This window comes from Lepisosteus platostomus, chromosome 1 (assembly GCF_059453375.1).
Source record: "Lepisosteus platostomus isolate fLepPlt1 chromosome 1, fLepPlt1.hap1, whole genome shotgun sequence".
Lineage (NCBI taxonomy): Eukaryota > Metazoa > Chordata > Actinopteri > Semionotiformes > Lepisosteidae > Lepisosteus > Lepisosteus platostomus.
The window spans coordinates 20,807,949-20,820,813 of record NC_142611.1 but is presented as its reverse complement, the minus strand read 5'-3'; the positions used below and the strand labels follow the sequence as shown (position 1 = coordinate 20,820,813).

At 37.9% G+C, this 12,865-nt stretch overlaps 1 protein-coding gene across 6 annotated transcripts in view; it reads right to left on the bottom strand.

Moving 5' to 3' along the window:
• The window catches only part of psip1a (PC4 and SFRS1 interacting protein 1a), a 35,460-nt gene extending 24,135 nt beyond the window's left edge, over window positions 1–11,325 (bottom strand). Inside the window, exons 1-4 of one of the 6 annotated variants that reach the window (XM_088627048.1) lie at window positions 11,175–11,325; window positions 10,033–10,126; window positions 5,726–5,802; window positions 337–475 (exon numbers count right to left, since the gene is read on the bottom strand). In XM_088627048.1, coding sequence (XP_088483174.1) covers window positions 337–475; window positions 5,726–5,802; window positions 10,033–10,104 — 288 coding nt within the window. In that variant the 5' untranslated portion in view covers window positions 10,105–10,126; window positions 11,175–11,325. Of the gene's footprint in view, window positions 1–336; window positions 476–5,725; window positions 5,803–10,032; window positions 10,127–10,486; window positions 10,810–11,041; window positions 11,065–11,174 lie in introns of those variants that run through there. The other 5 variants (XM_088627068.1, XM_088627038.1, XM_088627085.1 and 2 more) reach the window with 5 other exon arrangements.
• Between the last annotated feature and the right edge of the window lie 1,540 nt (window positions 11,326–12,865).

The following is a 12,865-nucleotide window of genomic DNA, read 5'->3' as shown; positions in this document are numbered from 1 at the left end:
CACTCTATGCCATCTCCACTATTTTTAAACTGTATCATCAGAGAATATGGATGGTTCATCCACCAATGGGGAGCAAGGGTAGAGAATGAACAGGTTCAATGAACTGGGAGCAGAAAGTCAGGCAGGAAAGCAAGAGGCAAGAGGGGATTTGCATTGTATTAAATAAAGCAATTAAGTACAGAATATTAGAAATTACACAGAAGTACATTGTTTATTTTCAGGCCTTTAAGTCACCTATTGTCATGTCTGGAGATCTATTAATGAATCGGCTCTTGACACCTGAGGAAGATGGCACTTTTACACAAATTAAATACAGAAGCGTTAAGAAACCCTTACCTTTTGCCCAGACAGCTCGACTTTAGGATTATTCTCAATCTCCCAGAGTCCTTCATTGAAGCCTTTTCTTTTGTTAGGTTTACCATATTTTTCTTTGTTTGGCAGGTAAGGAAAGATGTCTTTGGGGCCCAAGAATGCACTGCAAAATTAAAACATGGAAAAGAATTAACTATATTAAAAAAAAAACTTCAACTTCTGACAGTACAAAGGATGGGCATTACAACAGAACCAATCATTCTCTGTATGAAAATACCACATATTGCAGAGCATGACTAGGCTCAACCTACAGCATTTTCCTCCAGGAACACCAAAAAGAGAAACGGACATAACTCATTCATACAGTCAAATTGAAAGTACCTCAGTACATCTGAGGTGACTTGAATTACCCTTAAACATGGTTTAAAAGTTGCCTTTCCAAGTATCTAGTTTCACCCATTGCACAGCTGACCAATTTACTATGCAAGAAAGCAACTATTTCAAGCCTTTGTGCTAATAAAGAATCAATGACAGATGCCACTGTAACACTTGATAATATACTAAAAACACTAAAGAAAAAATAGGAAAGTGAATATAATAATTAATATAATATAAAATACGTGAGACAGGAGCAGATCAGTTATGGGGCAAAAGTTTTTCAGACTATATTCAATCTGCTACTCCAATCTTACGTTCTAGACAATAACCTCAGAAAAGCTCATTTAAAACTAATTATCCGATGGCACAGTGGTTAGCAGTGCTGCCTCACAGTGCTGGGATCCAGGGTTCAATTCTGGACCCAGGGCCCTATCGGAGTGGAATTTGTATGTTCTCCCTGGGTTTTAAGTAGGTTTCCTCTATGTGCTCCGGTTTCTTCCCACAGTCCAAAAACCCTGGACTGGTAGGTTAATTGGCTTCTTGAAAAATCATCCCTATGTGTGAGTGTGTGTGTCCACACTGCGATGGACTGGTGTCCTGTCCAGGGTGTACCCTACCTTGTTCTAGGTGTATGCTGGGATAGGCTCTGGCTCCCCCAAGACACTGACTTACAAGAAGCGACAAGAAATTGTATGGATGGAAAACAAGCCATCTTCCAGTAGTACTTTTTTCCCTCTGTGCACCTGTTGTGTCACTGTTGAAAACCAGTCACCCTTCGATTATTTTCGAAAGCACAACTGTGCAGTTTTGGAAACTTGTATCATGAAAAGGGCAGTTTTAAAATACAAGCATACCTATTCCTGGCAAACGGTGCTTAAACACATTATGATACCAGGAATCATAAAATCTAACAGCCGTTTATAGTTCAGATTGGGAGTGCACTATTCAAGGCCTTCCTCAGAAAATGTAAAACAATGAGAATCTTTTATTTAAGTGTTTAGCTACAGGTGGGTTAGGAGACAGGAGAACACAGATAATCAAAGGAGGTTTCTAGTGGGTTAAAAGGAACAAGTTAAGGTTTATTCCATGCTAAAAAGATAAGAAAAACAACGTTTCAGCTTCCGGTGTCCTACATGAACTATTTCCAGAGGTTTACTCTGGTTAACCATAATGAAGGATAAATATCAACAACCACAGACACAGCATAAATTCAGAGACAGAAAAGAGAGCGAGAGAAGGAACACCCTCTTCTTCTTCCCCAAAGCTTAGGCCACGAGAGAGGACATTATTCTGATCAGTCCTGGAGACTGGATTCTCGCGATGAAATTGTTCACTACCATAAAGAGCTCGCAATCTAATTTTAGGAAGATCTTTTTTCCTGAATTGTGGATCAGACTAAAACTTTTATCTCCAAGTTTCTATTAATGCATTTTTTTAGAATAGGAAAATAGATTTCCCTTCAGTTGCTGGCAGGTTGCAGGAAGGAGATTAAGTCCTCAGTAGCTTTCATTTAGTATGATGCAGGTTCTTCTCTTTGTGGCCTGTTTAGGTAGCACTGTGTTTTCAGATTACATGGAATTGTGAGTTTTGGGGGTTACAGGATTCTGAAACCAATAGATACACCCACTACCAGAGTTACATAAGGGTTATGTAAAAACCTGAGGAACCAAACCCATATCTTGCATAAGTCAGAAGCAACCATTTCGTAGTCATTGCCTGAGCACATATAATTACCATTCATGATATTATATCTGTTATTTGCCCTGGCTGTGTCTGAGTGAGGAAGGACGGACAGGACAGCAGACGTGCAGGCTGACCAAGGGTTTATTGTCCTTTAATGATAAACACGTATCTGTGAATCAGTGGGTGGGGGGGCAGAGAGCAAGACTATCAACGGACTTACAATTCAGGACCTAACCGTCTGCCATTTAAGAAATGAAAATTATGAATGGAAAAGCTCCTGGTATTAGAATAACTAAACACCACATCTAGCACACTCTTCAAATATAAGCAGTAAATTAGAATTATTTAAATTGAGGAAAACAAGCAGTATATTTAGCAGCCATATCACCCTGCAGCTCACAACTGGCAACACACTGAAGCTAAGCAGGTGTGAGCCTGGTCAGTACCTGGATTAGAATTCTGGGAAAAACTAAGGTTGCTTCTGGAAGAGGTGTTAGTGGGGCCAGTAGGGGTGCTCACCCTGTGGTCTTTGTGGGTCCTAATGTCCCAGTATAGTAAGGTGGACACTATACTGTAAAAAGCTGCTGTCTTTTGAATTAAACATAAAACCGAGGCCCTGAGTGTCTGTGGTCATTACTTGAAAAGAGGAGGCGTGTAAGCCCGGCATCCTGGCCAGATTTCCTATTGGCCCTTACCAATCATGGCCTCCTAATAATTCCCATCTATGAATTCACTTCCCACTGCTAGCTGATGTGTGGTGAGCGTTCTGGCGCACTATGGCTGCCGTCACATCATCCAGATGGATGCTGCACATTGGTGGTGGTGGAGATGAGTCCCCATTACCTGTAAACTGCTTCGAGTGGAGTGTCCAGAAAAGCTCTATATAAGTGTAAGCAATTATTTCATTGTTATATTGTGCAGTTAAGTAAACTTGAAATAAAATACACAATAATAAGATCACTTAGGTGCCTCCCTGACATAATTACAATACAGATTACTTACAATTTTCAGAGAAAAAGCACAAGACATTAGGCACAAGTTACTATGCATAGGAAAAGATCAGGCTGAAGTGTAAAACAGATACCTGAGAGAGGCTGGTAGTGACTCCATGCTATTCATTCATCAGAACTGTCAGACACCTAACTGTTCTGTTTTTGTAACAGCATACAAACACGATGATAATGAACTCAAAATAATAAAATATATATATAATTTAATAAATTCCTTTTTAATTGGTCCACATGAATAAAATGATCAAATAAATTTACATACAGAGCTTCAGAGATTGTTTTTGAGGGAATTATACATGTAACTGACCAATGGGGCACTTAAAACATGCCTTTTTTACACCTAAGTTTTTTAAATAAAACACCTAAAGTTTTATTAAACATGTAATAAATTAAAATGTATAAGAAGACATTTTTATTCCACTTGACAAGACAGTAATGTATTTTCAAGAGTTTGACAATCAATGGTTAATCATAAACTTGAAGATACTTTTCAGCCATTATGTTGTACTTGATAATTATCAATTCAACAATTAGGGAATTTCATACAATATATGACCTATATATACACTGTATAATGGCATAGACTGGAAGGGTTACTAGCTGACTACCCCGCCCATGAGGAAAAGATAATGTTCCCCTCTTTTATGGATGATAAAGCTCAAATAGAACTAAAACTTGACTGCATAAAAATGTGGAAAATCCAACAATTTAAGAGTTTTTCTTTTGTTTAATCAAAGGTGAGGGATCATGCTATACAAAAAGAAAACCCTTATCCGATTACCTGCCCTGACCCCTGTTGTATGTAAAACAATCTGAAGGAAAACCACACAAACAGAAACAGAGCAGCTAATGGATTGGCTGTTTCATCTGTGAACACAAATCATACACATCTGATTGTTAGCAGGTTTTATTTAAAACAGCAAAATCAAAACATTAAGAGGGTAGAGGATGTTTTGTAAAAATCCTGCTTATAATATGCCAATAAATAAGACACTGAAATCATTAAAAAATGACTGGTTTACAAAACCTGCAAAAGGGCCAAATCACCTGTCAATAACTATTCAGTCAGTGGAGTCTTTCCCAAACTTTGACTGACCACCTTTCAAGACTCTGGCAGTATCACTAGAGCATTCACAAAATAATTAAGAACAATGCAAAACCACAAAACAATATTGAGGGGTTAATTACCGAACACAAACAACTACAAGCATTTTTGGATCATATAAAGTACTCCATTGTCGGTTGTGTTTCACAGATCTCTTTGATCTGTGGACCTTGTCATTCCATACAGCATAAGAACAGAACCTTAAATGATCTGCGGAAGGAATCATTATTTTATTTAAAAAATCCACTCAGGCCTTCAGCATTTTACAAAGCAGAACATTAGTCAAATGAAATGTGGATTGAAACTGAGCCCATGGATTTAGGTGCACATCAGTGAAGAGTCATGACCCCAATGCATAATCTGCAGAGAACAAGTCTCACAAGACATTTAGGACAACGGAATTTAAAACACATTGGATTATGTAGCATGGACACAGAAAGCCATGTCAAAGAGTCCACAAAGCAAGCAAACACTTCGGCTATATCGGAAATGCATACATTTCTCTGAACTTCAACGAACATTAGCCTGACTTTACTTTCTGTGCATGTTCAGAACATATCAATTTCTTTACCACTCAGAAACTATTTTAGCAATATCTTAAAGAATTTTGAAAGGACGTGCATCACAGACCACGACTTACTCATCTTTACTTACTCATTTTAAATACACAAGATACAGGTCTGTGTTAAAGTCACAGGCCTAACCGTTACCGAAATTGTTCTGAGATAATCACCAAAAAGGAGAAAGCCTACTCATCTTCAAACCAACAATCACATGAAGTGTACCTAAAAAAAACATGCCTACTGCGGAACGTGTCTAGTGGATTTCATCAACAGACTTTGCTCCCCAGGCAATTACTGCTGCTTACTTTCATTTCAGCTTTATAAAAATACTAAATAATGGCAAATGAAAGAGGCATTTTATTTTTTAAATAACTATACTATGATAAAATGTAATTAAAGAACAGGCCAGTAAAGTCTATTGCTAATGATTTTACAGCATCCAGTGCTGCAAGATGCTAGAGCAGTCTCTATTTTACATATCTTGTATAATGAACCATTTTATTATTCAGTTTCAAGTTCAAGTTTCAAGCTCAGAAATAACATTTCTCCTTAATACTACTGTAACCGTAACACCAGTTTCACAATTAAAATAAAAAAATACTAGGCACATGGGTGTCTAATAATTTATGACCATTGTTGACCACTCTTAGAACTGTAAACTCTAAACTACTCACGTCTCATGAGTGCCAAAGAAAAATATAGGAAGTTTGGCATTGGATGGCTTCACAGCTCCATCAGGAACTTCATCAATCTAGAGAGAGAGGAAAAACAAGCAGTAGAACACACTCACAGTTCAGACAAGAATGTGTGAAAATCAAGACAATATCAAGAGCAAATGCACACATATGAGAAAAGGTCAACTTTAGTGGGAGGTTATCAATCCATTTTGCAGAGAAAAGCTTTCCAGACTGATTGCCCACTATAACAAACAAGGTATCTTAAGTACAGATGATTAAATTGACTATTTTGTAAACACCTGCTTATTTTAGTGCTATAGATAGACTGAAAATAGAGATTCCAAATCAAATTCCTATATGGGTAGATCACTCCAACTACACCATCTACTGCTTAAGACCTGAGTTACATAAGTTTTTAATGTCACTTTTCCCATATCTTTAATTGAGAAAAAGAAATTCAATACCCCCCCCCCACACACACACACACACACCGCGGGAAAGATGTAGACTATACATGTTCGGGCCTCTGAAAAGTGCACAACTGAATTATCTGCCCCTTTCCATACTCTTAGGCCACATGATGTCTGCAGAACAGCATCTTCTGGAAGACTGATTCAGCTCAGCCAGTTACAGGGGTCACACTGGCACAAAAAGCACTGACTGACTCATGTTCAACCCAAGCCCCCCCAGGCACATGACTAATTCTGCACCTCATCACAGTCAGCATTGAAAAAAGGCCCAAATGGCATCGTTTAGTTAAAATGACTCCACCCTGGCCAAAAAAACAACAATTTAAGTGGAGTACATAAATAGTTTGATTTCAATGCAACAGCAATGTTTTTTAACCAACTATCCTGTAATCGGATATAAATCAAGCCCGTGTTGCTTGCTAGAAGCAATAAAACCGCACAACATTAAAAACAGCTATTCAATGAGTTAAGACCTGTAGTGCAAACCCGAACATGATATACAGTTTGTGAGCACAATTAAACCATTTTGTACTTCTTATTGTGTATTGTTGCAAAACTATTCACCTTGCAATGATGTCCAGTTTTGTTGAATTTTAAAAAAGATAGACTTTCTAAAGTGAATACATATAATCACAACTTGGATGCTCAAACTACATACTTTTATGGATGAAAGAAGTTAAAAGTCGGCAAACACTGTTTAAGAAATAAAAATCAAGAACTTAATACAAGTTGATATTTGGTGGGGGTAACTACTGACTTTGCACAACAGAATTACATGCCAGTTCTTCTGTATACATGTGCTTAAGTGTTGTCAAGTTGACTGGGGATCGCTGATGGACAGAAATTCTCAAGTCGGCACCAAACAAGGAAAATCACTTTCTTCTTAAGCCAGGTATTTGGTGATCCTTCAGGATTTGCCTGTTCTCCCCCCCATCTAAGTTCCCATTAGCCTTGACAGGCTTTCAAGGCTCTGCTGATGGGAAACTGCCCTATAACACAACGCTGCTACCATTCTTGGTAGGCTGCCGAGATATACTGAGGTTGCACTATATATTTATAAATAAATGTAACACCTCAAATTTCTATAAGAAAGTTCCCGTCCTGTCTCATCTGACCACAAAACGTCTTGCCACATTTGTAGCAGTACCTTAATGTCCCATTACAAACTAAATACAGGATCTGATATGGGCTTGCCACTCTGCTTTACCAGTCAGTGTTCTGGAGTAACCAGAAAAGGTTACTTACAAATATCTTTTCCCATCTCCACCATTAAACTCTGCACCAATTTCAAAGTTGACATTGGCCTCGCAGTTTCTTTACCTGACTATGCAGTTTGGAAAAACAGTCTGATCTAGGCATTATGTGGGTGGTACATTACACCTTGCACTCTTTTTTGATCAGCATCTCCCCGCTCAAAGGACTACTCGAAGTCATCTTCATGGACTGTTTCATTGCAACTGAGAAATCCGATAGGTGCTTCTAATCTGAAATCATACGAACCACCGTTACTGCATACGGACAGAGGCCGTTCAATTCGCTATGCCACTCGTCCAGGTAGTTTTGGGTAAAGTGTTGCATACCAATGCAACAGAAGTTTTTGCTGACATTTTACCAAAGGTGTGCAGTTTAAGCCTTTAGGTTTTATTTCAAGGGAATATTTCTAATAAATGCCCTCACTTTTTTCAAACAAAATGGGCCATCAGCCGATGAGTGTGAATACTTTAAGGCACTGTGGACTGAAAATCTCGTATTTTAAGGGCTGTCTGTTGTTTTCACTGTACTAAACCTAACATATATTTACAAAGCAGTGTTCTGATCTTATACTACCTTCCAAGTGATACTATTTAATCTACAGTATTGGTTTATATTCATCAACTTCAAATCTTTGTGAAGGAATCCAATGTGGCAATGGTTTTCTATGGACATCTACAGGGGCACTAAATGCCTGTTTTTGTTACAATTGCATTTATGAATTCCAGCACAAGGGCCCAGTTGGAAACATTCTATCTTGCATGACTACTGTGCTGGGAAGAAATAATTAACAAAGACTAAAATTTCAGCTGTGATGATCTAAATATTAAAAACCAACTAGAAAAACACGTTACAAGAAAGAGCTTATACAACTACCTATTAAGCTATTACAATGCATTACTGTAGTGTAAAACACTAATTAATTTGTTTCCCTGAAACACAGAATATGGTTTTAAAAGATACAGAAAGATATATTCCAGCATTATTTGTGCTGATAATAGCTGACTCCAAAATTATCACTGAAAATGCGTAGAAAACTAATGAAATAATATCAATATTGCATTAATTTAAAATCAAAACCATTCAAGACAGGTGCAAAGTTTTTGAGCAACATCTTTCCTAGCACAATTAATTTACATATATTTAAGACAGAAGGCTGCGTTTCTCACATTAGCATACTACACAAAAGCATTCTCTGAAAAAAAAACATGTATTGTTGCAAGGAAGACTTACATCAGCAGGTTATGAGGAAAGATGAAATTTGGAAAAAAAGTGAGCATCTTCAAATGATGCATCAATAAAAAAATAAACTATTACTTAATGGTGAGCTATCTCAAAAAAACTGTCTTCATGCTTTTGTTTCCAGTGCCTAGATGAATTACGGGAACATAGCAGTGTGATGACACTGCTTGTCCACGGAGTAATTGTTACATTCTTTCCAGGAAAAACTGTGTGTTTGCATTGGAAAATGTACTGGAGTTATAAACCTTGAATCCTGAGCTGAGCAGAACCAAACAACTTTTTGGACAAGTGTTAAGATTCCAGAACACATGTGGTATCCTTTACACTACACCAAGCAGTCCAAACCCCATCCTTGTCCTCTCATACCAGAATAGCTATACAATACATGAGGCTTTCATTCACTTGATCAGCATTCAATCATTTTGACCACCTACATAGAAACTAACAGCATTTTTGTAATATAGAAGGAAATTATGTTTTATATACCAGCTGTTCTTATCAGGTATCAGGATACAATCCACATTGCTTTCCAGCCACCCATGTTATTACATTTAATCTTTGTACAGAATATTTTTTACACCAAAGATGATACTGAAAAAAATTTGCTGAAGCATAATTGCATTTGGCTTCATTTTTGTGTTCTACAGTTAAATCAGTATGACGTAAATTAAATACATCATTCATCTCTGCTACAGACCTCAAAATGACATATCCCAACACTTATACTGCATAGCACTCATCATTCAAAATACTGCATCCTAGACTCTGGTACTGAGGACTCCTGATTTTGTTTGTTATTCCATCTGAAACAAGATTGCTATTTTCAATACAAAATAATAACTTATTTCTCCCACATGGGACCAACTGGAAAGATCAGCTCGTGGTATTTTGTAACTAATCCCATCTTGTTTGCAAACATTTGGACATTTTGATTTTGGATGTTGAATTACATGATTTACTGACTTCATATGCTGCTTGTCTGCTTGGAAACACCTGCAGCCAACTCATTACTTGTATGCATAGGAAAAAGTAAGGGTTTATTCCATGCTGAAAAGAGAAGAAAGGAAACAGCGTTTTGGCTGTGGAGCCTTCTTCGGGTGTCCATAATGGAGCACCAGAAGAAGACTCCACAGCCGAAACGCGTTCGGAATAAACCTTCACTTGTTCCTTTGCAGCCTACGCATGGTGACACAGCTACCTACTTGAACTACAGACCTTGTATGCATATACTCGTGTATGCGTGTGTTTTGTATCCCAACATTTTTAAAAACCTTTTAGCTCGTTGGCTGAACCTTCTGAGCAGCATATTCAGGTTGGCGCTATACGCATGAGCTTACTTACCCTGGCTGGCCAGTGGGGATAGCCTTTCATCTTGGCGAAAATCAGGTCCCCTGGTTTGAAATCTCGAGTCATCTTCGCTGTCTTCTCGGCGTCACTTTTAATTTAAAAAAAAAAACCTTCCGTTGGAAGCAGGCATGTTTTAACTATAAAGTTTAGCGCGCTGTGGTGACATTTCTTCCTAAACAACAAAAGATGTTTTTTGACAAAACCTTGTGTACAACATTATTTTTCAGTTTATACAAAAGCTACGCATCAACTACGATCTTGCATTCTGCAACGTAAAAACAGCAACATTTAAACCCGGACGCCACACAATCTGTACAGTACTTTATAAAAACCCTTAACAAGAACATGTCGAGAGACTGTTGCAACACTTATTTTTAAGGGTAAATATCGAAAACCCTAAGAAAAGACAGGTGATATACGGTCATATTTAGATTCCCTCAATACTTACAAACACGTTTCATCGACAGCTTTCGGTTAGACCAACAAGACCCACAAAAAGAGAAAAAAAGGACAACCTGAAACGTGGTTGCGTGGTTGCAGCGAGCTAAGCGCCCCGCTTACCTGAGATCACTATGCATTTCCTACTCGCCCTGCTTAGTTTCGATCTTGTCCCGAATTACATGCATGTCAAGAAACACAGTAATCGTCACACTTGTCGAAGTAAACTCGGCAGAGATGCTCCGACACGTGAGGCAGTGTGTAAGGGAAAGCACTGCTTTAGCTCCAACAACCCCTCCCCCATTGCCTCCATGCAAACACACGCATGTGCGTGCAGGAATAAACAAGCTTTCCCCTTCAGTATGCTGATCTGCCTTTCCACTAAAAATGCAAAATATCGACAAAAACGTATTGCAGCTGTTTCGCAGAATATGGGTAACATGGCGAAAAGCATTTGCTTCTTAACAACTACCAATTTTAAAATACGTAGTCAAGCCGTTTCCCGGTGATAACCAAACCCTCTTGCAGAAATGCTTTCTGAATGGGGCTTCGACCGGTAACTTGCCTAAAAAACAATCAAGCGTATTTTCCCAACACGAGCAATCTTTATCTGCAAACACGTGATCTGATCTAGGTTAGTGATTTCAACAGAATTTAAATATCGCAATGAAGGGAAGAAGAGAGAGCCTCGACCTTACCGACAACAGACCACAGAAATCGTGCAGCAGCAGCACTGCCTGCGAACTCGGCTCCGTACTCCCGCGCTGCTATGCAAAGGACCATACCACTCCAACTCAACTTCGGGGTTAAAAATCAATTTTCCTTACACTTCTCAATAGTCGCGGCCGCAAATCTTACATCATTTTGAGATTTCGACTTTTTAAACAGGCTTGTATATATTAACGACTCAAAAAGAACAGAAATCGGGTAAATAATGTTTGGATTTAAAAAAATGCTACACCCCCCCCCCATTATAAAAGTGACCCCGAGGTTAGGACAAATGCGCAGTGACGAGTTTAAATGGTTGCTCATGTCTGTGGGGGGGCACTGTGAAATTGGGAAACACATGTAAAATGTGGTTGAAATAGCAAGTGTTTTAGGAGCAACTGATGCACGTAAATTTTGAACTTACATTTCATCATTGCAATCAGTTTTATTTTTTAAGCCTTGAACCAGGAAATAATCTCATGTTAAGAGTGAAGCAAGCAACACAGGAAAAGGGTTCAGGTGGTTGGTGGTTTCCTTTTGTGCATACAATACAGACCTGCAATAATTCTTCGGTTGTAAAAAAAAAACGGTTGTAATGCAGTCACTAGTAATCTGCAAAATGTTTCCTTTTTCCTGCTGTTTATGAGATTATTAAACACTGCTTACTTTATTTCTGGATATATTTTTGAGCAGTTAATTAGCAATAAGTCACTTATTAACATTCATCAAATTTATTCAAATTACAATTTTCACAGCACACTTTTTAAAACGTCACACCTCCCCCCTGTGTTCCAATGATAAGATAGATTTTTTGGGATGCAGTGTATATATTTCTCTTTTATTTTTGGTTAATGAGATGTGGTATTATCTTTTTTAAAATGGTATCAAATGTAGTGATGGCACAGTAGTGCCGTGGTTAGCATTGCTGCCTCACAGCACTAGGCCCTTGGGTTTAGTTCAGGACCTGGGGTGCTGTCTGTCTGGAGTTTGTATGTTCCACCCCGTGCACGTGGGTTTCTCCCACAGTCCAAAGACATTTTGGTTTGTTATTTAGCCACCAAATAAGTCAACTTTGCTTGGTATTATACTTACAAACACTCCTGTCAAGTACCATTAGACTGCATATTGAAAAGCTTTTGGAGGTCATAATGGTTTTCACCAGTTTTTTTTATATCAACCCAGCATTTCATTTTATATTCTCTCCACTGACCTATTTATTCAATCTCTCTTTTAAAACAACTGAAATCCCAGTGGCAGACTAGAAGTCTGCTCTTGTTCTTCCTCTTTGCAAAAGGAGTAAGTCAGACTGTAACTGCTTTAGACTTTTATCCATTTTAGCACTTTTTTTCAAAAATCATTAAATAAACCTAATAATAATAATAATAATAATAATAATAATAATAATAATAATGAGTTAAGCTATTTTTTAGACAGCTATTGTATCTGCTATCAACGAGGCTATCTAATGTGATCTTATATGTAGTTTTTGTATTGAGTGCACAGATGCGTTTGTGACACCAAGTTTTCACTTGCTCTTGACTAAATTAATTAATTCAGATATGTTTAGAGAGTCATCTAAGCTTTTCACACTGTAGATCACTAGAAAAGTTGTGTAGTTCAGGTCTTGATATGAGCTCTCACAGTTTCAGGATTATATAAAAACTGTATTTAGTATTTAAAG